The following is a 27,054-nucleotide window of genomic DNA, read 5'->3' as shown; positions in this document are numbered from 1 at the left end:
TCAAACGGAATATCAGTTCCTTGGGCCCGATAAACTAAATGCAATGGAACAAATTACCGTGTGTTCTGTCGTTTTTGTATGAAGGCATTCATTTACTGTACTTATTATTTTTTGCAGACTAGAAGTGGTCTTGATGGTTATGTAAATCAACAGAATTTGTGTGGAAAAAATAATGAAGAATCTATAGTTTTTTTGCGGATGCAACAGCATTTTATAAAGAATGATACCTCAGAGAAATTTTTGAATTCCGAACGTAGCTTTCTTAATGGAAGCACAGTTCAACTTAGAACTGTTAAATTCAAAATAGGATAATAAATATAGACCAAGAATAGAAGTTCATGCAGACTATTCATATTTTACAGAAAACTTGTAAAGACATTAGGTATTTTTTGGAAATAGGCAAGATATTAACGCCTTCGCCGGGAACCGAACCAGCGACCTCTGGAATACGCGCCCAGCGTACAGACCACCATACCACGAAAGCATGCTAAGAAGGCGGGAAAATACCTTATATATTCCCCCTTTTAAAGGGCGACTGGGGTTTTTAGAGGACCCAGTCGCCAAATCCTGGATATGGAGAATCGCTATCCACCACCCTTTTAGTTCGGGCGCCAGTGTAGAGACATTAAGTTTTTTTTTTTTTTTTTTTTGAAGCCTGAAAGATGAAAAATTAGCAACGCCTTCGCCGGGAATCGAACCACGCACCTTTGGAATACGCGCCTAGCGTGCAGACCACCACACCACGAAGGCATGCCAAGAAGGCGGGAGAAATACCTTATACACTAATCAATAGATTTTATACACTGAGCATCTTTGTCCTACACATTTGGTCGCTGATTTCTAGTAATAAGATTGGTCAGCGGGCTTTTGTTTCTGCTATGCATTTCTACTTTTAGTAAAGTTTTAAAATCTTCCAGGGTGGTATCATTCGTTAGAGTCATTTATTTGTTGCAAACACAAATTGTTAAGAGATAGCTTTGGCTTTGGCGACATTAGAAGTCTTCATGTGCAGTTTGACGCTGTTACGTGTAGGATTGGAAAGTTCCTATCGAGGCAGAACTATTTTGTTGCTATAAGATACGATTATTTTTATAGCGTGTGAGAAGGTTCCTCCTCCTTTCTAACTTTCTAAGTAGTATGGGTGCCTTTATCCAGATGAGATTTGCTGTGACTTAATATACATTATCACGTTATTTATTTTTTTCCCCCAAGGAATGAAAACAAAAGAATGGCTGGGAAAACAAAGAGTAGGGCTATGCAAATATGTTTGCTTACAAAAATTATGCAAATATATTACAAGCAAGCATAAAAACTCATTGTTATATCAGTAACTGGTTGAAAGAACTTTCTCCCCCGCTTCAGGTAAAAATGCTGAAATTCACTTTCTATTCTCAAATTTTTTATTATTTAATTCACTTACGGACATAGGAAGATGTAAAATGCGAATATAAATCCTTCAAGCTTTTGGGTGTCAGCGTATTCTTCCTGTTATGCACAAAGAGCATACGTCTTTCCTCCCCTCCAAATTCTGTTTATTTCTCAACTTCCTCGGCATAGTCAATTACTAAACTACATTATAGTATGTGCTGTTATTTCTTTGAATCTTTATAGCAGATATTTATACTTTGGAGTACCTACAAAAGATTATATTAATTTATCTTTGTGAATTTATAGTGGACGAACTGAGCAACAAATAAGAAATGAAATGAAGCAAATACGAAGGCCGCCGCCTCCTATAGTACGGGTACCAAGCCGAAGATTTCAAAAACGAGTTGGTGAACCAGATGGCGCTGATGGTAACTTTATCTTTTTTTTTTTTTTTTTTCCCCTCTTTATGTCAAAATTTCATCGCAAGTATACCTGCATTCCTTCACGAAAGAACCGAAGTGATACCCATTTCCAGATGAACCAATTAACGCATCAATGGTCGTTCGAAACTTTTTTTTAAGGAGAACGCAATGAATAAGAAGCACGTACGCATATTTTGCTGCTGGCCTTGCTCCTAAATGTGTTCTGTCACGCACATGGGGTTGTTGACGAGTATGTTAAAAGAGAAAGTACTTTCGTCTTTAAAAAAGCCATCATTTATAGTAATAAATGCTGCTGCTAACATGTACTTAAGGCAATAATATTAAGAGAATCCTGTCAAATGTATTCAGCCTTCAAATGGTTATGTAACACTTCTTCTAGTACTCGTTTGACGAAAAGTGTTCTTTATGATTGGATGTATTCATCTTTATTTTCATATTGCAAAATTTTATATTTCATGATAGATGTTTGTCTTTTTCAATAAATACTTATTTTGGAAGACTTATTCACATCTTTCATCAGAATTCTGAATTTCATACAATCTTTACTTAAGATTTTCTAAAATATCTTACTTACTATCTTCTTAACAAGGATGCATAACTTTAGAATTTAAATAGAGAATACGGCTAAAAAATAGCTCTGCTTGCCCAGTGTGTTGCAAAATTAAATGCCATTTGGCTTAAACTCAGAAATGATAGTCAGCCTATATGGGGATGTTCAGATATTTTAAGTTTTCTCTGCCGCTAGTGAAAGCCACGCCATTATAAAAAATTAGTTCGATAAATAAACAAATAAAAGTAAATATATATATATATATATATGTATATGTGTAATTTTAACATAAAAGCCCGCTGAGTACACAAGCGTATGATTGATGCATTTATAATCAGTCCTCAATCTCATGCGAGGCGAAGTACTTTGTGTGTTTTTCCTTTCTTTACGCTTTCGAATTTGGACCACCAACTGCCTACAAGTCCCTACATACCTGAAACTATCAACAGATAATCAATAGCAACCACATCTTTAAGTGATACGAGGAGCAACTTTTCGTAATAGAGATTAAATGAACATTCGGATATTTTTCTGGGTTAAGGATGGCTGTACGTTTTCCACCGTTATCTACAGTTAACCTTACGTTTGAGGTTCGGAAAAAGATAATCAATGAGCAATTATGTCCCGCAATATTCGGTGGAGACCATGATAACCAAAGAAGCGTCTGGTTACCTTGCGAAATTTGCATACTGTGTTCGCTACGTATGGCCGCACATTGTCCTGCTGGAAAATAGAATTTTGCGACTTTTGAAGATAAGGTAGTGCAACCAGCTTTAGCACATCCAGGTATCGGTGCGCCGTCATTTCCCTCTTATGCGAACAACATCATTTTCCTCTTAGTTCATAGACTATTTGATACCGATGACACACAAAACCATAATACCTGGTTGACTAGTAACGTGGCTTTCAACAAATACAATTAGATTCGCTCTTGTGACTGGTGTCGAAAACAACAAAGCACAGCCTGACTACGAGCTACTTTCGGCCAATCATCGGGAAAATGTTCATGCAGATAACAGAGCATCTAAAGCTCTTCACGTACCCCCCGCGAAAGGTACAACAGTAAAAGAATGCAGGACCGTTTTGTAACCCAAACATGTTTGTAACTTAATGTGTATTCTGGTAGTAAAAATGCTGTGAAAAAGGGGTTCCCATTAGCAGGAGAAAATTTTAAATCTATGCTCATCATATATTTTCTTCCTTTTATCTCGCTTATTAATGAAGTGACCAGTTTGAATTTTAAATCATTTGCATAGATTATGTAATTACGCAGTCTTTGCAATTCACATAATGCTACTACAAAATCTTCATGGTGTTGCATTTTCTGTGTCAAGTTTGGTTTGGTAGATTATGGCAAAGCACACTAAGGGGGATATCTTCGTGGAGAACGTTCTGAGGGAAACTGGCTCGTTTACACGTTACTCATGCGGAAAACCACGAAAACGCCTGTGCAGATACTTCGTTCGCCTTTAATCGAACGCAGGTCGAAACTACCAGTGTTCAGTGATTTTTAACGCTCGGCCGTTTGTAGACTTCTCTGTCGTGTAGTTTAACATTGATTTTAAAGGAAATTCTTTGCAAATAGGCAGCAAGGTTGTAGGATTACCCACTATATAATTCTAAGTTACAGTTGAATGGGAAAAATCTTAAGAACTAGTAAGCGAATAATCGCTTGAGTTCGTGCGATAGAAAACAACAAGTGAGAAGGGTGAAATTCCAACTAAAGTTTAACAGAACTCCGTCTTGGAGTTGTACAATAAAGCCGACACTCGGGCTTGAACTTAAAAGACTAAGAACTAACTAAACTAATCTTAACTAAAGAGATATATCCGAAGCTATAAAACTTCTAACGGAGTTGGCCCCCTAACGCTAATTGACCGTGAAGCTGTCAAGGGCCTAAAGTACCGCCGAGCTTAAGAGAGAGCAGTCTAAAAAGGCGGACGCATGCTAACCAGAATCTCTGGTTCTCTCTGACTAAGACAGTAGAACTTCGCGGTTAAATAGCGCTCTTCCTCGATTTGCATCCAAACGGGATTCTAAAACTACGTTCTGGCCGGAAGTGGTAAGTTGAAATTAAGAAGCGATAGGAAAGGAAGTTCAACTCAAAATTTAACTGTTAATAAAATTAACATAACCCTTACAAGGTTTCTGTTAAGTGATAATAGGGCTTCTGCAATTGTCGTTCCCATTTCAGCAGTATGCAAATACCATTATATACAATATGTAGAAATCGAACATTTTTCAAACTGAGTGAATAGCTTAAAAATGTTTACTCAACGGTAAAAGCAGTGACCGTTGTGTTAGTACCATAGTGTAAGTGGCATAACGGTAAAAGCAGTGGCCGTTGTGGTAGTACCATAGTGTAAGTGGCATATAATGGAATCTTTCATGGAAGAATTGTCAGCTTTGAGAAGAGCGGGGTAGGAATAGAAATGATACTTTGGATGTTAGTATTACTAGTCCAGAAGACTGTGAAGAATCAGGTGAATTTTCTTATTTAGTAAAATAGTAAGGACTAAATATCATCTTTGTAAGGCATTTGTTTCAAATGTTTACTATAGAATCATATTAGAATAGTTTAAGTGTTTCTTAGTAAGTCTAAACCTGTAAGTTTATATGGCGATTTCCTCTCGCACCCCTGCTGAAAAAGGGTAATATTGCTTTTAATTTTGGCTCTTAGCATGCAAAGAGAAGACGAGGTACTTTTTCTAGCGCCATGTAGCGACAACTTTTCTTTTATTTTGCAAAGTAGTCAGCTTTTTAGTTGCCTAGAATGCCTAAAGAATCCTATGAAAGACGTTGCCAATTAAGGTGATATTTTTTGGCAGTCAGTAAAGCGACTGACGATGTTATTCAAGAGTAGATCATAGCTATTGAAACATCTTTCTGTTGCCTGAGAATCAAATAAAAAAATATTTTCAAGTTTCCGTTCTAGTAAATTCTTTTAGGAGCTGCATAGATAGCTATTAGTGCAGCTTTGAAAACGAGGAGGTGGGGACAGGCCTTTATAGTCGTTACTTTCTAGCACCCTGCCTTCCAAAAGACTGTCATCTGTTAAATTTTTAAAGCAGTATCTTATTGTGCATCATCTGTTGTTCTCAAACCCAGGGACTTTAAGAGTTCTAATACATCATCTGTTTTACCAATATGAGTAATTTAGTAATGTTTTAAAAGATAATGAGTATTTCTATACTTATATATCGGAATATAGGGGAACGATTGAAATTTGTTTTTTGTAATTAAATAAGTTTTCATCCAATACAATACGGAGAGATAACAATAATTTTTATCCTTGTAAGAGATTTCCAACTCTGCATATATTCACCTGTTTTATGCTATTTGAGAGCACTGATGAAAATGAATTCCTCAAGACTTTTTTTCTTCTGAATTGAAAAGGGAATTTCTGTGCAAGCTTTGTGATGGCTGAGTAGTCGTAAGCCATAGTCTAAATTCTGCCAGTTCATAAATCTTTTATGCTCAGATCCGAATGCATAATACACATACTAGTATTGATACTATTAGTGAAGGCAAGTTAGCTGAAGATTATAAAAATCGGCAGATTCATCATTTGAAAGGGACTGCATGTTTCTCAACATTTTCTTTGGGCTTTTTTCGGCTAGTAGGCTTCTTCTGCTTTCCTTTGGGACTGGCTTAAATGAAAGTGCTTAGAGGGATAATCGAATTTTGGTAGATCTATAGGTAATACCAAGTGGGAAATTAAAGAAATTACACTTTAAAGAATGCATGGTATAAATTAAAAGAGATTGCACAGTGTCCAATGAAAAACCCTTTCGTGTAATGCTGTATTCTCCTTTTATTTATAACTGCTTTACCTGCAGTATTGTACCTAGCTCAATGATCCCTCTCATGCAGATGATTTAAATAGTTTTGTGATGCTATTAAAACAGCTATATTTTATAATGATTAGCATGAAAATATTGCCCTTTCCGACATTTTGAGGTTGCACGAGGATTGTAAAAAAGGAAACAGAAATCTTTCTAAGATAAAATTCTGTACAGGACACTTTAACGTAATTCAAGTCAGTAGAAAAGAAACAAACGTAGTGCTTCTGTTGCGTGTCATTATTTTAACACAGAGAAATGCGACTGTTTTTAATCTTAAAACTAATATACGCATCGGCTGCATAATAAATGAGATACTACAAAATGAAGCGCGAATCCGTTTTTTCTCTGTTATTTAAGACCGAACTCATAAATTATAAAAATGGCTTAAATGTGATACTGTACCATTAAACTGGCACACCCTCCATCTGCAGTTTTTTTATCTGAAACGTCTGCGGCTTTCAGTTTGTCTGAGTTTCGTTATCCGAATTAGTATCTTACTTCAGACGATTAAAGTTTTGTTTTATAAGAAGCAGCCAATCAAATAAATTAAATTATTTTATTGTTAATTTATTTCATTAAATATAAAGATCGCTTTTAAATAAAATTCATCTGAAAAACAAAGAATAATTTTTTTTTCAGCGGATGTCGAGGAGAAAGAAGTCTTTAAAAAGAGTATTTTATATGACACTAAAGATGACTTGGCATTATCTCAGTTGGCTTGCCCGTAAGTATAAAATTAGATCTTATGTATCTTATAAATATTAGCAATGCTGCTGAATGATTTAATTTTGTTCTGGTTAATTAATATCAGCATAATCATTTGTTCTTTTAAAATGAGGCGAAAGAGGAACCATTTATTGACGAAGATTTTAAGTAAATAAATCCATTGTAAGGTTGCTTTTTTTGTTTAATTTTACATTAGCGTGTTTCTTTTCCAGTCAGACAGCTGATCTTTCACAAGCTAGAGCAGTATTCCGATTTAAATTCAGAATGTACTCCTGGAAAAATTTTAAATGAAAACGACTGATAAATGAAGCAGAGTAAAATGGAATCATTTTAATACTTGTTAAACAGGAATAAGTTAATATGTGATTACACATAATTGAGGCATGTTCGGATGGATGATCATAGTCAGTATTTTATCTTTAATCGCCTGTTATTTTTATTTTTTTCATAGTGTTTTCACACTGCTTCAGATTCGAACATATTAATACTATTAAAAATCTGCGCGCGTCTGTATGTTTGTTAGTAGCCATCGTCTTCTCTGGAAAGGCGGGGAGTTGGGCTTCGAAAGAGACAACGCCGGATTCCAAGAATTCGTGGGAAGCAATTTCGACCAGTCTCAAATTCGCACAACTTTAATCAGCCGAGGTATTAATTAAAAACTCTCGCAAAGCTAATTTTTCACCCTGCAAGTTGCTTTATTCCCTGAACTTTATTTGCTGTTCGGCGTACTGCGTCGAAGCATGTACGAGTTGGAAATTTAAAATTGCCATCTGTTTTTACCAAACGAAGTAAAGTAAAAATTTTTTATAGAAGCAGGCAGCGCATTTATTCCGCGTGTCACTTTTTCTCTGTTTTTTGACAGTGATGTTTTTTAGGAAATTTGCTTAACTGAGGTTAGTCAAGCCAACATAAAGCTGAAACACTGAGATTTTGGCAAGACGAAGTGAATCAAGCCAACATAAAACTGAAACAGCTTCAGATTTTTGCAAGACTAGGACCAAACTAAATAAAAAAAAATATATATATATATATATATAAAATAAATAATAAATAAATTTTTAAAAAAATCTGAAAGATTTCAGATCTTAAATTACGTTCAAAGCGGCGATTTTTTTAACGTTTTGTTACCTTTATTTATTAAATACCACGTTCTTTGCACTTAAACCGTAAAATTCAGTTCAGTGTAGCAATGTCGCAAAATAATTTTAAAATGAGCATATCTTTAGAATTTCAGATACACAGTCTCGCTCTCTGGAGATAAAAAAATGTTTTCTGTACAACGTTGTCATTGCTCGCTTTTAAATTGTTGAGTTTGTTAATCAAAAATTCGTAAAGTTTTACAAAATATGAAATCGATCATAAAACAAATTCCAAATTTCAAATTTGATCTTCTACATGCCCATATTCGTAGGAGGATAACGTCATTCAAAATTCGATGGCTCTATGTACCGTTGTTTTATCACAATGGGAGAAATATACATACATTTATGCAGATTTTTCATTATTTAATTTCTTCAAATATATTACAAGACTCTAACATTTGGTGGCAACAGTTTAAAAAGTGGAACGGACGTTTATAGTGATTCAACACAAAATCGCAAAACGAAGATAATTGTCCTTCAGGGACAAAGCCTCTTTGGACTTAAAAAAAAAAAAAAAAAAAAAAAAAAAAAAAAAAAAAATGTCAAGTCAAGATGAAGTTGATGTAGTTTGGAAATATAAGAACATTATTCATTCAGATTTAAAAAAATTCAGGCGCATACAGAACTGATTTCATTCATATTGAAATATTTTTATACATTTTCTTTTCATGTGTACATAGAACTTGTAAATTTTGCTTTGACTGCAGTCCGCTTATCTGGGGGACTTGACCGTTATTATAAAATAAAATTGGGCACATATCTATGATTAAAATTTCTCACAATTAGGTATCGAACTGACATCTATAAATAACAAGGAAACTAATTTTTAAAAGATGATTTATTTTGATAAATTACTCATCAAATTAGTCAGTTAAAATAAAGCAAAGAATGTCATTGGTACTGTGTTCATTTTCCCGAGTTGCATTCAGTAAGACATTATATATTACTGCACAAATACAAATTCATGAAAATTTCATTCATTACTTTCATCTACTAATACTGCTAGAAACAATTTCTGCTAAATTATCTTTACGGAATATATGTTAATGGAAGGATATATACGCTTCAACCTTGTCTTCTGTATTCCAGTTAATTTTGCTGTGATTACTTCGACGTGAAATATTAATCTGTGAAGAAAAAAATGCAGATTCAGTCAAAAAACGTTTTCAGCTGTTTATCAATAAAATGTTTACTAAACATCTTGCATTTATAGTTTAAATAATCGCTTACTATTAACTATAATTAGCATTTTAAGCTTTGCCCGTTAATTTTGTTTGTACAAATGTATCCTGAGAATTTATTTTTCTTATTTTAAAAGTTTCTTCTTATTTTAAAAGAGGGGGAGGTAAAACTCCCCCTCTTCTTTTAAGTTTGATTCTAATATTACAAAGGGTAAAAATGATTAGGAAAAAGAGAGAAAGACCCCCCTCCCAAAAAAAGGTAGTGTTTAAATGAAGACACAAGTTGTAAACAAAAAGAACTGAATTTATCATACATATAACATGAATTAAACGATAGAAACAAGCAATGCGCTGCAGCTAGAAAATTAAACTTAAATAATTCTTAAAATATACGGGCAAAATACCAGCCTACAGTTTAACGGGTTAAGAGCTCGTTTTTCTAGGTATAAATTAAACTACCAATAAGTGAAACTTAAATAAAAATAATCAGTCAGCAAAAAAAAAAAAAAAAAGTCTGTGCATAATGCTATGCAAGGCTATTATTTTATTTACGACGAAAACAAAATCTGTTCCTACAAATTTAGACACTTACTTTCTTAAGAATAACACTTCAAAAACTGATGTTGCTGGCACATCTAACATGCCAACTCCTCCACCTCTCATACAGCTGAAGTTCCCTCCCCCAAACCATGTAATGATCTGCCAGCCTCATCCTCGCCCCTTCCATACATGTCTCAAATCTAAGGTGTACTTTAAAGTACTAAAATAGTTCTTTATTTATTCGTAATTTTTGTATTCATTGTGTACTGTATTTAAAATTTAAAATATATTACTTTTTTGCTTTAGTATTTTTAATTATTTATTTGTTAGAATTTATGAACTCGTATCTCACGAGTTTCGTTAGGAGCGAATACATATTTACGTAGTACACATTTTACGACAATATTTTACGAACATATTCGGGAATAAAATGGTAGGCAATTCGAATGAGAATATTTCAAACCTGCATTAAAATTAATTAGAATTTTCTATGTATTGTTGTTATATAGGACACCTTTGTATAGATCGGTATCAACACCTGCTGTTCTGTCAGCACTGGAGCAGCAAAATAACTCTGATGATATACCGCCATGGGAGAACCCAAATCAAAGGTAAAGATTTCATTAACAATTTTATGAAATCACAAGAGTTAAAAGACATTAAACGAACTGTATTTTGTTGTCTAGAAGGAATAGCCCTTATATGTAATTTTATCCCTTGTAATGTATTTTCTCTAATGGTATGAAGTAAGTGATGGCGATAAACATTCGGTGTTTTTTTACCACATTGTTTTGAGTATGTTCTATTATGAATTGGTCATTTGTAAGCATAAGAATTACCATTTATTTATCAAAAAGAAAAAACAGTTCAAGGACATACTTTCTACATTAGCGACCGGTGGTTTGGTGTCTGTTAAAGGGGCAAAAAGTTAATCCACGAACGGTTATGATAGCTTCAGCAACGAAGAATTTTCAAAAAGTAACATTTTCCCGTAAATATTTAAATGCTGCGGTGCATAGCTCATGTAAATACAAGAAATAGGACAGAAAACAAGTATATACACCGTCTCCATAAAAGTCCTTACCTGGCCTTTATTTTCGCCGCCGTTGGTCGTAGATGTAGAGTTCCAGTTACAAAAATGTTTTAATGATGCAAAGATTCATGTTTGGGCGTTTTTAGACATCATTTCTGTAAATGTTACGAAATCTAACTTTTTTACTTTCCTCCGGTACATGTACTCATGTTTCGAAAAATTTTGTACTAGCTATAAAAAATAAAACACAAAAGGTTTGACTTCCTGTACGACAAAAATTAACCAGATATTTAATTTCAAGTCTGCGATTTTTGGCTTCGTATTCAGTTTGCACTGATATTTAGTTTAGTAAATAAATTAGGACAAATCGATGCTGATTTTTTCTTCTCCCTTAAATGCCATCCATTGATACTGTTTTAAGATTAACTTTATTTTATAATTTCATTATTTATATGAATTCATTATTTATTTATATGAATTCATTATTTATTTATATGCGGAAAAAATTTTCACCCGAATAATTTATAAATTTTCACAATCTAAAAATGCATTTTCAGTAGTCTCATAAAATTTTATTACTTTAAAATAATAATCTCGTAACCGTACAAAATATTCATTAAAGTACAAATCTTTTTCATTTTTAATTAATGCAAGTAATATTACGATTTTGCTACATGCCAGTATTGAACCTTGCCAGTGTTTTTTAGAACACGAATTCTATAAGATACTGTGAATGATATGTTTATTTTGAAAGAAAATTATATTGATCAATATTTTTACAGTAATCTGCATAGATATGCTTGTCACGAAATCTCTTAACATAAGAAACGGCTGGGAAAATAAAGGGCGGGTAAGGACTGTTGTGGAAATGATATATATATATTGACATAAAAGGACAAAATAATATTTAGGAGATACAGTTTTGTGATTTGTCTCTATGTTAGAAATCTATCGTCAATTTCTTCTGCTCAGTAAGTGTACAATTTCTGTTGCTAGAATATGTTCTCTGTCATCTCTCTTCATCTCGTATTGCAATGAGTGATCTAATGGGATTAATTTTTATAGCTATAATTATACAGTCTTTTATCTGAATGTCCTTCAAATCGGAACCAAGCTACGCCACTGGCATCATTAAGAAAAAGGACATTTTTTGAGCCATAGTCAACTATAGGCTACCCGTGGAATGTCCAAGTATCCACTGAAAAAAAAAAAAGAGAGAGAGAGAGAGAGAAACAGGGGGGAAAAATCCAGAATGTCCTTTCCCTTTCAGTTCTAGTATATTTTTAGCCATTCTGAGTGAGATGTATAAAGTGTGCATTACACCTTTCAGAAATCACAATTACCACGTTTATACTCGTATAAAAACGCATTTACAAATCGGAAATATATAGAGACTTTACACATTCAAATACCGATTAATCAGGTCCTAGTTTAAAATAAAAAAAAATCTGATGTGTACACCACATGACTTCCTTGTACGGAATATTAAATTATACGCATTTTTTCTTGCATTTTATTTAAACTTATTAGATTGAATTAAACCTACTTCGCCGACAGCGCATAAACCACAATAGAATAAATGCATTCTTTAAATTTCACTTTGTTTACCATAGCGACACTCTGGCGCTAGGTTTACTTAACAGTATTATATTTCATTCATACTCGTATTATAACTCAGAATGCACAAAATGTATATCATTTAAAGAATTATCTAATCGTTGCCACATATTCTATTCAAATACTATAATAAAACTAGAACTATGTGTAAAAGAAATTAAGCAAATAAAAAAAAAAAAAAAAAAAGAAAGAAAGAAACAGTTTTTCACAGACGATTGAGTATTTCTCATTTAATTAATTCAGTTCTTACCTCGCGAGAAGGCAAAAATACATAAAAACTCAAAATGTCTATATTAAAAATTACGAAGTAAATCTCAAACGCTTATTTCCTCGAAAAAATTCCAGAAAGAATTAAGCATGATTTAATTGGCAATAACAAATGAATGCGTTATCTTTGTTGTTGCAAAGCTAAGTTTCTCTAGATTGGGAACAAATCCACTAGTCTCCTGTTTCAAATGTACACATCAATGGCCGCCATTAAAAACAGGCTTAGCGGCAATTAAACAACTTTAAAATTGCTGATAATTCTAAAAATATTTCACACAGATTTACTAAAGGCATAAAATCCTTAACCGGAAGATAAAAACAATTTAATTCAATCATTTTTTAAAGGAAAAAATGTGCAATTTACAAACATATAAGAGTAAAGAAAGTGAGATCACTGAGCCGGGTAATAGAGTCGATATATATATATAAATATATTTATATACGTTCGGTGCGGCCGATTGCAACCAAAATACGAGGTGCACATCTACATGTTATAGCAGTCCTATATACAAAATTTCAACGTTCTGAGGCTACTCGTTTTTGAGTTATGCGAGATACGTACATACGCACGTACGTACATACGTTCGTACAGACGCCACAAAAATTCTCTTCAGAATTAATTTTAAAGCAGTTTTATAATTTTTTTGAAGGAAAAGAGTATTTTATTCTGTCCTTACGTACAGATATCACTCAAAAACATCGTTAAATTGCATTCGATAGCGGTCAACATGGATCTTTTCGTTGAAATATGCTGCCTGAAACTTTTCGCGATTACAATACTTCCTTTTTACTTCGTACAAGGAAGTAAAAAAGGAACTTAGACTTATTAATTGCGGAATGATAAGCAAAACTTTACTGTCATTATTTGATGCTTTTCCATTTCGGTTAATTCCTCAAGAATTTCATTATATTTGATTTCGACATGGCAGAAACACACTGTTTCTAATTCTCATTAGTTAGTTAATTACCGTGTTTCCTCCCACATTTCCTCCTCTCGCGGATTTTCTCCCTAGCCTTTTAGCGCTAGGTTCAGAAAATTTTTTAAATATTCTCATAATTTTCTCCTTTCTCATTGCGATCAGAGAACGCGTTCCCCTGAATTTTAGATTGGGTTTGTCCACATAGTGATTGTTTTCGTTTTACTGGTATAAACCCTCGCAAACTACCTTCAAAAGTCATGCTGAACCTTTTCCTTCTAATTATTGAACTTTATGACAGCCTAACACAACAACTGATCAGTCACAACGAAGCAAATTATTCTGGGATTCCACTCAGCTACACATTCACCTTCTATAATTATTTATGGATGATAGTCTAAGGACAACAGAGACAACAATAAGAACGCGCGAGATTCTTCAAGTTACTGGGAAGTAGAAATGAAGATGTCTTATTAAATATTAAAATATTAATATTACTATGTAGTCTTAATGTAATGTGGATTTTTTAAAATACATAATACTATGATAGTTATCTGAAGTTTGTCCATGACTACGTTTTATTTTTTATGTTCTCACGGTAACCGCCTCCGGAAATTAAATTATTCGGATAATTTTCTCCTCTCGATTTTCGGAGGATAAAATTAGTTAAAAAAAGTGTAAATATGGTATATATGACGGGATAAATGGTGAATATTCTATGAAATCTTCAAAAGTATGATTAAAATAGAAAGGCATGTCAAGGAAACAAAAATGAAAGAAAAATATGCTAGCATTATAATTTTAAAATATATTTTTAAAGAAAAATGTTAAGTCTATTTTAAATTCTATTTTCAGTAACAAAAAACAATGAAGAAAAGACAGAAATAGTGTTGCTAGGGCTGTATGTTATAGTTTTTTTTTTCTCCTACTTTGTTTATTTTGATCTGAAACTATTTGTACACTTTCTTTCTGCTTTACGAAGACAACTAAATTTTTTAAGTCTTTTCATCTTTGAAGTATTCACTTTTTCTCCATAGTTACTGGTCCAAAATCGTGCATAACTGTTATTTCTGTGTAGGGGATTATTTTCAAGTCGGCAGTCCTTAGCATCATCCAGAGGCTCAGAAAGAAAATCCAGTCATCGATGCCATCACAAAAGATCTAGTTCCATAGACAGTCATACAAGCAATGATTCACGAAGGAGGAGGTAATAATCCCATTGCTATGAATTATTTGTAATTTCAATTATGAACTTTAATATTTATAATTATTTCATATTATCCTCCTTTTAAAAATGCATAAACCTGTAGGAAAAGGCTAAAATTACTATATGCATTTGAATTTTTATTAATCCCATGATACACTTCAATTTGTTACTTAAGTTTATCTAATATTTCTCATGTACCTGGATAGCTAATAACCAACTCCTGCTTAGGTTCTCTATGCTCGGGAATATTTTTTCGCTAACAAATTTTTGCCTCAGAAAGACAAAAGAGAGGCTAAATTTAACAGGAGGCAATGCTAGTACCTGAAATCTCTGATTACACAACTGTCATATCCTTCTTCTTGGGCATGTAGATTCTGGATATGTATTTAATTCCTACCGTAGACGTATTGTAATGTGGGCATTGCATAAACCAGCCATTTTAACGGCACAAAACTTTATTAACACACAAATAAAATAATAAGTACAAACGATTAACACACAAGTATAACTGCGTATTTTGCATCCAAGCTGAAGTACAGCACGTTACATTCGTTACTTCTCTACTACCTACTAACTACTTTTCTCTAGTCAGTCTCATGAGAGAGAGGCGTTGCAGGCCGTTCGGCTAAACTGCGCATGCGTGGTCATCACGTCATGACAACAACCTTATAATAATTCCAATTTAAACACAACAACTGATGAACATTAATTATTTACAATCACAATTGGTCCTATTCAGAAATCTAGCATGTATGTCTTTAAGCTGAACAGATTTTTATCTGAATCTCACATTTAAATAAGAATAAATCAAGTCTCATCAGGCAAATCGCCAAGCTTCTGTTAAACTACTTTACTCTCTAAATTTTACATATAAATAGCAGTTGCTGGAAGATAATGTGAAATAGCAATACTGTCTTTTCACAGTAAACGCATTAATGCTAGCTTGTTATAATAATTACACAGAACTTATATTTTAAGATCAGGCGGTGGCCTCTTCACAGTTAAGCCTCGGAACTCCAGTACTATTCTCCGTGACAAAAGCAAGCATCAACGAAAGCACACCTGACTATTAAAAAAGTTGTATTTGCCAAATATGGTGGATAGATAGAGGGGGGATTTATGAAGTCATCCCATTTGCAATCGCGAAAGGCTACCCGTTTAAAGGAAATGGCAAACACACACTTTTAAGACAAGAGACACCCGAAATGTCATGTGGAAAGGCCCCTTACTTTGCTGATTAGCCAGTGTGGACAGATGTGGTCTGAAAAACAGGTTTTTAATGAAGGTAATGATAAAGCTAGAATTAAGCAATCAACATGTATGTCTTAACATGTTCTTCTTTATCTTTTTTATAACTATGCCCTGTGGACTGTTCTCTTCTGCACAAGGAACAGCTTAATTGGAATTGAAACTCATTGGCCAAATTTAATATTTTAAACTCCCAGCTCTGGTTAACGCTTGAATTAAATATGTTAAACTAAGATAAAACTTTTTAGGCACTTTCTATGATTCCGAGATAACATAAGTGATTAGCAATAACTTTAAAACTAAATAAACCTTATTTATTCAAAAGCTTATTTATTGTATTTCTTTCACTTTTCAGTAAGCATCATCGTTGCAAAAGAAGTTCTGACAATGAAAGCGATATCTCCAAATCATCAAGGGGCTCTAGAGGTTCAAGATCTTCGAGAAACGGTAGTTCTCACAGGAAAACTAGGTAGGTTTGTTTCTTAATTTAATGGTTTCAGGGTTATAAATCGTGAAATGAACTGTACTAATTTTTGTACATCCATTCCCCTAAATTACACCTGATGATTTGGAAATGCTTACTGGAATACAGTATTATTTGTGCTTGCCGTTGCGCCGTTCTGTTGAAACCAAATTGTATCCACCAACTTCCTTGCCCATAGTTCTGGAGATCTTCATTATCCCGCCGCAATACTTGCTGAGCGTGTGTAATACAGCACGTTTGATTGATAACTTCTATTACCACAGTACACAACTGTACTGGCCAATGGTCTATGGCAGGTGATTCCAACCCTATGCCCTCAGGTACCAAAGCGCCCGCGATCGTTTAACACAGCGCCCGCCGCTGTGTGATCACAATATTTTTTTTTTTCCAATAAAGTTTTCTCACTTTTAATGAAATAGAAATTGCGTCAGATAGCATAAAGTGAAATGCGACCGATTTCTTTTTCAACTATAAATTCCCCTTGAAAACGTAAATGGTGCCCCGCCCCCCGTCCAACAGATTCTAGTTATTGTGTATAAAGTTGTTGTTACTTATGCTCACTTATCTGGCAGGAACATCAGCCCAAGCCCACGAAAATCCTCGTGGCAAGGAGCGCTCAAAATATGGCAAAGAGCGCTCAAGATAAGATATGCCGTTGGCAACAGCCTTGAGCACTTTACGGGTGACAATGAGATTTTGCTCAGCTCCGCCCCCTGTTTTAATGAAGAACGCCCCGGGGAAGACGGGTCCGAGGGTCTCCCACTTCTCTCCTCTTCCATGAAACCACACGAAAGCACTTTCGGCTCACTACATATTTAGAGTGCCGCCCTGCTACACCTACACTATGCATTTACAAACATCCATGCTTTCTCCGGGACTCGAACCCAAGCCCTTCGGCACGGGAGTCAGAGACGCTAACCAGTATACCAGTTGCGCGATATTCTAGAATGTGCTCTTAGGGATGAAAAGGGTGAGGACCCCTGGTCTATGGTATACTAATTGCTGTGATTCCAACTATCTATTGACGTAGGTATGTCACATGCAGTCCACCTTTTAATACCATTTTTTTAATTTTCATGTTTGATTCGTTACCCTTCATAGCTGTGATGTTTGCATCGTAGATTTAGAAGTCATATGCTGAAAATGAGCGAGTATGGTGCAAATGAGTATGGTATTACTCGTTTTCTATTACAGGCAGTAAGCTTCAGCATACCCTCATAAAACATCTTCTAACTATAATAATGAAAAGAAATCACATTTTTATTTATGTTGAACTTTATTAAAATCCTTTTGTTACTTTCCTAAAACCATCATGAAATTTTAATCTGTTGAAAAAAATCTCATTGATCACGATCATCTTACCAGATGCCACGCTCGCTTTCTGTTAAGCTTACAGACGCAAAGAAAGTGTCGATGTAAGATCGGTTGTTGTGTGATAAGCTTCGAACGTTTGATGTTTAATTTACATTGTTTATATTTAAGTTCCTTGAAATATCGTAAGAATCTTTTAAAAATAATCGTATTAAAAATTTTTATTTGGACATTTAGAAGCCACAGTCGTGAAAGTGGAAGTGATTCAGACTGTCATCACAGAAGCAGACGGAGAAAGCACAGGTAAATGTAAATTCTTTTTTAAAGTAGAGATTTTTTGTTCGCGCCATATGTTATCCTAATTTTAGATAATTGTTTTATTTGCAGCAGCCGTAGATCTGGTAGCAATTATAATCTCGTCGACTCGGAAACTCAATGGAAAATGGTTCAAAAACAACAGCGCGAGAAAGATCATGCAAGGTACCGTTCCGTTTACATTATTTTACAGTTTGGTATAATTATCAATATTAAAAATGCCTACATCGTTCTCTTTTTAAAATTTTGAACCATTACAGTATGTCATACTATGAGATATTTTATCTTTGAAGAAACCTAGGAAGCATTACCGTCATCTTTAATGTGCTCATCGAATACCCAATTCTCAAAGCCATTATATGTTCCATAAGATTTTTACCTTTCAGTTAACATATATATGTGCATGTGTTGTATATAATTATGTAATAAAACGTGCAATTTAAAAGTAATAAATTTTGCTAATAATTTTAAATACAAGCAATCAATAAAATTTTTAATATACTTATTTTGCAATATTTCCAACCAATAAGATTTTAAACATTTGCAACATCGATATAACTAATGAAAGCAATTTATGATGCTATCTTTTTAAATATCTCAGTCAAAATAGTTTGATTTAATAATATTTTTCACGAATATGAGACTACACAGATAACCTCATACAACGGAATTCTTAACCCGGTAACTAATTCAAACGAGTGCTTGTTATCATATAAAAAGGGGCTTCTTGTTTAACTACTACTATATATTGCAGTTGTACTGGAATCACAATTCAAATTAAAAAAACAGCTACTGGTGTATATTTTTGTAAAAAAACTCTTTCCAAAAGAAAAATTATTGATAAAGAACGTGCTTTATTCAAGTCTGAAAATAGTTCTTAAATTTCATTATTATTCAACATTACTTTGTTGTGTAGTCAATTTAGTTTTTTATTATTTTTCATACTTTTCAGCAGTTATGTTAACTACAATATTTATGGCAAATATAATTTTCAATATTTCAAATGTTATATATTTGAGTTATGTTGTATAACCCATATCAAATGGGCCCACTATAGCCAGTATCACTATAGGTGCGTCAGAAATTTAATATTCCCACTACTGGAACGCAAAGAAATTAAAATATTTGTTAAATTATGGACGTAACTTTAAGCATCTTGTATGCGATTTCATGTGATATTTATATATAGATATAAGGGTTTAGATGACGATAAAAAATTTAAATTGAAGTTTCGATGATAATAGATTGATTCAATGTTAAGTAGCCCACTGCTTGTACATTTACCCTAGTAGCTTTCTCTGTTTCAAGTAAGACGCTAGTTCTGAGCCTATCGCTCATTGCGTGTATAATTTTGTTTCTGTCAAAATTTTGCGAAAACCTTACAAATGCATGAGTTAACGATCTCATTTCCTAATGATGAAAGACAATAAGTACACTGCGCAGAAAAAAAGGGGGGATGGGAAACTTCTATATCTCCCATTTTAATGGGCCGATTGACGAAATTCAAATTGCGTTTTTCATGTCTCGAAAGCGTGACTTAAGATGTATATTAGATTTATATACAGCATTGTTCTAACATAGGGAGTTTGACACAAAATTCGGACCTTTTTCTGAAGTAACATATCAATTTTTTTTCGATATTTCGACTCTACGACTCAAATTGTGCATAAATATTAAATTTTGTAAAATTCGGTGCGATATTTAGGGAGAAATTAAAAAATTTATCTTGGCGCATTTTTTTCAGTTTGCGCCAAGAATAATTCACTTGGCGAACTTCTTAATATGTGGCAACCTAGTTTCCTTTCCCTTTCATTGTGCAGGAGCGGGAAAAAATTCACATCATTCCTACCATTTTACATTGTGCATGAGCGGAAAAAAGTCACACCATTCCTACTTTAAGAAATTTCCTACTTTAAGAATTTTAATTTTAAGAAAGTGCCTAAACTACATTTGATGTTATCGATTTCAAATATACCGAATTTCAAAATGCGCCAATATATACTCGTATATTCACGTATATCTTCCGAAATTTTGAAGAAAAAACTGTAATTTTTTGCAGGTATGCTTAGAAATGCATCTACTTTAAGATGAGGTTAAAAATTTTATAGAATATAATTCAAAATTTTTTTTCGAAAAATTTATAAATATTATATAAAAACAGAAATTTTAAAAATAAATCATAAAAATGAGAGAAATTTATTTGGAATGAATCTAAATTTCGAAATGCGAAAGGAAGAGTCAAATAAGTTTAATAAAAAAGTGATATTAATAAATAGTATATACCAAACTCAATTAACATGGAGGAGCTAAAATTTTGAGAGCTTATATTTTAAAAACTACTCATGCGATTCTTACAAAACTTGGCAGTTTATAGTAATTTGAGTCGTAGAATTAAAATATGGAAAAAAATTGGCATGTCATTTCAGAAAAAGTCGGATTTCATGTCAAAATACTTATATTAGAACAATGCTATATATAAATCTAATACATATTATAAGTCATGCTTTCGAAACATGAAAAACGCAAGTTGAATTTTGTCAATCGGCCTAGTAGAACGGTAGATATAGAACTGTCCTTGTTCCCCTCCCCGCAGTGTACCTTGGATTAACAAGGTCTACTTGTCTTTCCGTTGGGCCATTGCTGGAACAATAAATTCTAACAGAATAAAAAGCTCAAATATTATATTCCCTCATTTATACTTATTAACTTTATAAAGTGTAAGATCTTATATCGTAATCTATTTTTTACCTTATTTTCTCCTCAACCTATTGCCTTCGTAACTAGCTAATGTCTAATTGAACTCAAATAAGATTTATTTGCCACGACTTGTAATAAACTTTAACAATAATTTGTACACCACTGTTTAAGGAGTCTGAAAGTAATACAGGTATTTAAAACGATAAGAACGCAATTATGATTTCCTCCCAAAAAGTCGGCTTTACAAATATATTAGCTTTAAGCAAACCATAGTAAAAATTGCTCAACCTGTCTGGCGTACAATAGCTAGCAGTGGCACGGCTCTGAGAAGAAATAGCTAACTGGGGGTATACTTTATAATTCAACGCTTTTACTTGCTATTTAAACTTCATCTGATTTCTAGTAATGGTCAGAGGAAGGAAATAGTAGGTACAGAAAGAATCAATATAAAATAGCATTTTAGTGATATTTAGTTTCACAACTTTGTTTGTGATGGAATTCACCTATGCCGATATCGTAAATTATAGCAAAATTTCCGAAAATATTTGTTTTATATCTTTATATATTTCAGACTTCAGAATGCTGTTGTAAGAGACCTGTCTAACAGAAAGAGTGGGTATGTTGAATATCTTGTTCTTTTATCCTTTTGCTAAAACTTTTATAAACACAATGTAATGTAATGTTTAGTAATGTATATAAATATACATTAATACTCTATAGTACAGTTTTACATACATTAAAGTAGGAAGAGATTGACAAAATTTTTTCATTACGATTGTTATTACTTTCTTACGCCTAGTAAGTGATGGTTTTTAAATCTGTACGAAGATAGCTGGCATGTGTAAGTGGATTATAAGAACGTCCCCCTTAAAGCAATCATAATTTTCCATTTCTGATCGTTATAACCATGTTTGACAGAATTAATGACTTAAAAGTATTCTTAAATTATCAAAATTCTTAAGCATGTGTCGGAATTAGACTGCTGCAGGATCATGGCCTATCGATACTGCGGTTAATCATTCCGCAACATTGCTCCTCGTATTGTTCGGGATCCCATGACTGTCAGGCGAATATGGAATCTATGAGTTCAGGAGGGCTATACCAGTGTTTCCCAACCTTTTTTGTGCTATGCCCCACCTAATCCTCTCTAAAAGTTTTAAGCTCTCCCTAGCATATACATAATTTTCAATATTTAATAACTGAAATTTTCACGAAAGAAACTTGAATGATAGCTTTTAGGCAGAAATGACTACGAAATTTTGTGAGCAAACACAGTAAGTGAACTTTCAAAACATGAAGAACTGAAATTCAAGAAAAAACTCATTTTAGTGAAAGTTTTTTATTTTAAGTATTAGTAATAAATTTAGAGAGTTCCTTACGCTTGATACTTGCTGCAAAGAAATTTTATGTCAGATTCCAATTTAGATAACTTGAGTCTCAAGTCTCCCGGTTTCCTTATATCCAACCGCTGTCTTTCTTTCTTTCTTTTTTTTTTTTTTTTAAAGCAGCATATCATTTATGACACTAAATCCGCATTCAGCAAAATATGAAGATGGAAACGGTAACAATAGTTCTCTTGCAAATTTTGTTGCATTTGGATATCTGATTCTGGTTTCCTCACAAAGCTATGTCATCACTCCTTTTATATTAAATAAAGTTTTAATTGACTCATCATTTTGCATATCTGCGAATTCTTCTTTTTACTGCATATTTGAAATATCAGCCAAATCCACTAGCATTGGCTGCATCATCCAAGTTGGAAAATCAACTTGTTTTAAGTTACAAAATCTTTTAAATCAGCCGATAAAATTTTCAGATGATCGACAATAACAAGTATAGCGGTATCAATAACAAGTATAACAGTAGTCACGTCACATTTTTGGAGCCAATGAGACTTTTCAAACTTTTTGTGGTAAATAGTATATGTCTGACATAATTCAACAAAGATAATGAAACCAAATATCTTCCTTTTGCTTCGTAAGTTTTATTTTCTCCTTGAAGTTGTTTATTTAATATATTTAATTTTTCAAAGATATAGGCTAAATAACTCACAATAGCCTTGTAATCATCCGTTAACGGATTTTTCATTTCAGGCTTGTCGTTTAAAAAAATAATTAAAAGTATTAAATAGTTCCATAAATCTTTCCAAGCCAGTTCCCTTTCAACAGCCTTCTTACTTCAGTGGGAAGTACAAGTCTCATATAGTCTTCATTTTGTTCTTTATAAAATAACTTGAAAAGACGTTCACATTTGGCCCTAGCTTTAATAGCATTTATGCATTTTATAACTGAATTTAGTACTTCATTTAGAACAGGCGAATTGTTTTTAGCTACCAGGTTTTCTCTGTGAATAACACAATGCACAAGAAGCATTTCTGGATTCTCATCTTTTATCAGTTTTAAGCAACCCTTTTTCTTATTCCGTGCTTTATTTTATTTTTCAACTATCATATTAGGAGCACCATCTGCAGTATAAGATGTATTATATTTTTATTGGTATATTTTTTATATCTAAGTAATGTTTTAGCTTACTATAAATATCTTTGGAGGTAGTGGTGCTTTCTAATGATTTACAGAACATTTCTTCGGCAAAATCCCCTTTATGAATATATCTTACACAAGTTACAAGTACGGCCTCACTGTCTCTCAAAGTTGGTTCATCCATTTGCACCGAAAATTTCCTTGTTTTCAGCTTTTCAAGAAGTTGTATTTCAATATCCTCACTCATTTAATCTTTCTTCTGCAAACAGTATTGTTATTTAGTGGCATAGCTTTAACGTCTTTGTCCTCTTTTTCTAGAACAGTTTTAAATGCTGATATTGATGGTTTGATTAAATTCTCCCCTATAGTACGTCTTTTCCCAGATTAAGCGATGAGTAATGAAATTTGATGAATAGCCTTAAAAGCACGATTAACAGTTGCATTATGAGCAGTAAATAAACACTTTAATATTACTCTTTTTTCAAAAATTTTCCTTAAAGTGTGAAAATAATTCAAATTTGAATTAATATCAGCATTATGTTTCGCCTTCAAATGTGCCTCAAGACGATCTAGTTTCATTGATTTGTTGATCAGGCATTATTGGCATAAAAGGACAAAAGTTGACTGTTTATGGACCGGGTATGAAACCAAATTTTAAATATGCCTCCGAATACTGACGAAAGTTTTTTCTTGCTTGCACCCCTCATTCACTAATGGCTGCAAAAAATAAATATAAGATCAATAGAAACAAAGCTGAAAGCAGCTACTGTTGCCATTCAAGGAAAGAATAATATACCGGTTGCCATTCCTACAGTAAAAAATAAAATAAATTCCTTGACTGAAATGTGCGAGAAACGTTTGGAAAGCATAATGTGTCAGTTATTTAAATGCCTTTAAAAGCATTTAAATGTCCATGTCTACAGCGAGAATTTTTTATAAAATTTTTAAAATGCACCGCAATTTAAAAACTTTTTTACGCATACATCACTTACATTTTTCACATTTTTCTTTATTTTGGGGAATAAAAAATGAAATTTTGAAAAATTTTGACTTCATGAAACATATTTAGAACGTCCCTTGTCCCTTTTGAACGTCTTTTGTCCCCTTAAACTCTGGACGAGTCCATTTTCGAATTGTCCCCTTGTGGGACGTGGGCCCCACGTTGGGAAACACGGGGCTATACTGAACGCTGCAGAAGATCTCAGGCCTTGGGGCGTCTAATGCCAGAGAGGACAGGCATGTTGTTCTCTTGAGGGACTACACAGTCATGTCACTTAACCTGAGTTAGGAACTTGGCTTGTGGGCAGAACAAGTGTCGGTATGGACAGTGCAATGATATGTGTAGCATCATGGACTCTCAGCGCGGCGACCATTTATGACGCTGCAGCAGAGACAGTAGTACGACGAACCTAAGATCACGTTGTCTTCTCATATGAATCTAGAAGCGCCAAGGAGAATGAATATTGCCAGCTTTCATTCGTCATGGGTGTTCGACTGTTGACCTATCCGGCACTTTCTCCAGATCACTCACCACTGAGAATAACTGGTGATTTATTGCGGAGAAACTGACAAACTACTACGACTGAAAATCTCTGACAGAAGCTGCATATATTGGAGTACCCATATCTGCAAGCCAAGTTCATTTCGACTCGATATTACAGCCACTGTTGCTGTCAGAAGTGGCAGCTTTGCATGATAATTTTACATGCTTTGTATCCAAAACTACCTACAAAATTGATCGTGTTTTCCTGCCATTATACTGTATGTGTACAATAAATAAGATTCTGCTAATCGCTTTTCTTCTTAGTGGAGTAATGCTAACGGCCAGTAGTATATATATATATATTATTATTAGAAAAGTTTTTTCATATATCATCTCGAAGGAACATAAATTTAATTAAAACGATGAATTATTGGAATAAATTTGAGTCAGTATTTTAAAGCCAAAAATTATTAGAATACAGTAATTTAAGGAGCATTTTAAGTCATCATTTAAAGTTATTTAGATTTCTATTGTTGTAAAAATTATTTAAAAGCTATATAGAAATGGTATTTTGAACCGTAAAAACTTTAAATAGTAAAAATAAAAAGTAAAATTTAAAGTACTGTAGAGGTAGCTATTGTTATTGATCATAGATTAATTGACTTGTCAAGGAGAACAAACCAATCCACTATCAAATAACAATAACCTAATTAAATGAGAGTGCTTCGTCTTTTTTCCAAGTAAGGATCAAATTAATTATTTTGCTAGAGAATATAAGCTATGAACAAAACTCTATTATTAGAAAGAAATTAGTCTGTTTAAGCCATAATATTTATCACGAACAAATTCTAAAATAAAAATGAGTAATATATTCTTCTTAAGTTAAAGTATACGTTAAGAACTAAATTAAACGAGATCCCCACTTTGGAGAAATAAGATTCGCCAACACACTCATACTATTGTAAAAACAATAAAAAAAAAACTATTGAAATCAGTACAAATTTTTAAAAATCCATTGAAATCTGTTCAAATTAATATAGTATAGAGAAGACGATATTAATAGAAATATGTGCGAATTAATACATTATATTAGATTCAAATGCTAAATTAAAAGTAAAATCAAATTTAATACATACATTATTTTATATTAAATTAAAAGTTGTGGCTTATATACTAATTAAGATACAATGCCAAAAAGGGAAATTAAAGTTAACTTTTTTTGCAAAATTTGAAACGAAGGTCGGAACTGTAAATGTACTCAGTAATGGAATGTAATAGGGTTTATATGCTGCTGGACATATATATGTATATTAATAATGAACTAAATGTGTTAGGCTTTCACATAATGACGAAATTGATCACGTGATATACTGTAGTGAAAAAAGCACAGAATTCAAATTTTTATGCTCGCTCTGCGCCCGAACATTCTAACTAATGATTTCCAGCCAAGGTATTTTATTCACTGTTTTCTTTAATGATAGTATATTAATAGATCTCATGGGTTTGACTGATATTTGATTATGTAATGGACTCCGAACTTTGGTAGAGCGATTTTTTTAACTTGATGAAATTAATGATTTTTATTGACAAATTTGTCGGAAAAAAATCTTCATACGATCATAATTATGCGAAATTTTATTAATTAAAAATTAGTGAGATCATATGGTAAGCGCACCTATGCGAATAGGTTTTAAAAATCAAATGTTTGAAAGATCCCTTTTATGACAAACAGACATGAATATGAAAATAGAGTTTTAAGCTCCATTTCTAAAAATGCTAAAAAAATTGAATATTTTATTAGATTTAATTCAGTGTCTAAAGAAGCCTATAAAAATCGACTCTTTAGCAATCAGAGAAACGAATTTAACTCAAAGCCCATCATATCTAGTACAATGCAAGATGAACATTTTCTAGAAGACATATAAAAATATGAATTTCAGATTCTAAATGCATTGAAATTTGCTTCATGACTGAAATTGTCATCTTCGAAATTCTCATCTTTCATTCTTTAAATTAGAAGCGTGAGTCTACGACAAGGATTTCAAGACATGTTTTCGCACATAAATTGAACTTTTCATTGAAATTCATATCAGTTGATCAAGAGCACTAAAATGCTAGATAATTATGATTCCTTTTTACTTCTCAAATCTCTTGTTATGTAGTGATACAATATATTACCTGTAAGTTGATAACAGTTTAC

General features: G+C 33.0%; 1 protein-coding gene across 3 annotated transcripts in view; it reads left to right on the top strand.

The window, feature by feature from the left end:
- LOC118193369 (band 4.1-like protein 4A) overlaps positions 1–27,054 on the top strand; it is a 254,951-nt gene that overhangs the window by 181,710 nt on the left and 46,187 nt on the right. For all 3 annotated transcript variants that reach the window (XM_085810688.1, XM_085810687.1, XM_085810686.1), the window contains 8 exons: positions 1,675–1,796; positions 6,846–6,930; positions 10,305–10,406; positions 14,708–14,836; positions 16,440–16,553; positions 18,117–18,182; positions 18,267–18,359; positions 21,463–21,507. In XM_085810688.1, coding sequence (XP_085666814.1) covers positions 1,675–1,796; positions 6,846–6,930; positions 10,305–10,406; positions 14,708–14,836; positions 16,440–16,553; positions 18,117–18,182; positions 18,267–18,359; positions 21,463–21,507 — 756 coding nt within the window. The remainder of the gene's footprint in view (positions 1–1,674; positions 1,797–6,845; positions 6,931–10,304; positions 10,407–14,707; positions 14,837–16,439; positions 16,554–18,116; positions 18,183–18,266; positions 18,360–21,462; positions 21,508–27,054) is intronic.

This window comes from Stegodyphus dumicola, chromosome 2 (assembly GCF_044657685.1).
Source record: "Stegodyphus dumicola isolate Sdum_Otavi_A_Nest chromosome 2, ASM4465768v1".
In the NCBI taxonomy this organism is placed as follows: Eukaryota; Metazoa; Arthropoda; class Arachnida; order Araneae; family Eresidae; genus Stegodyphus; species Stegodyphus dumicola.
Note: the sequence above shows the minus strand (reverse complement) of the source record. Positions and strands in the feature narration are given on the sequence as shown.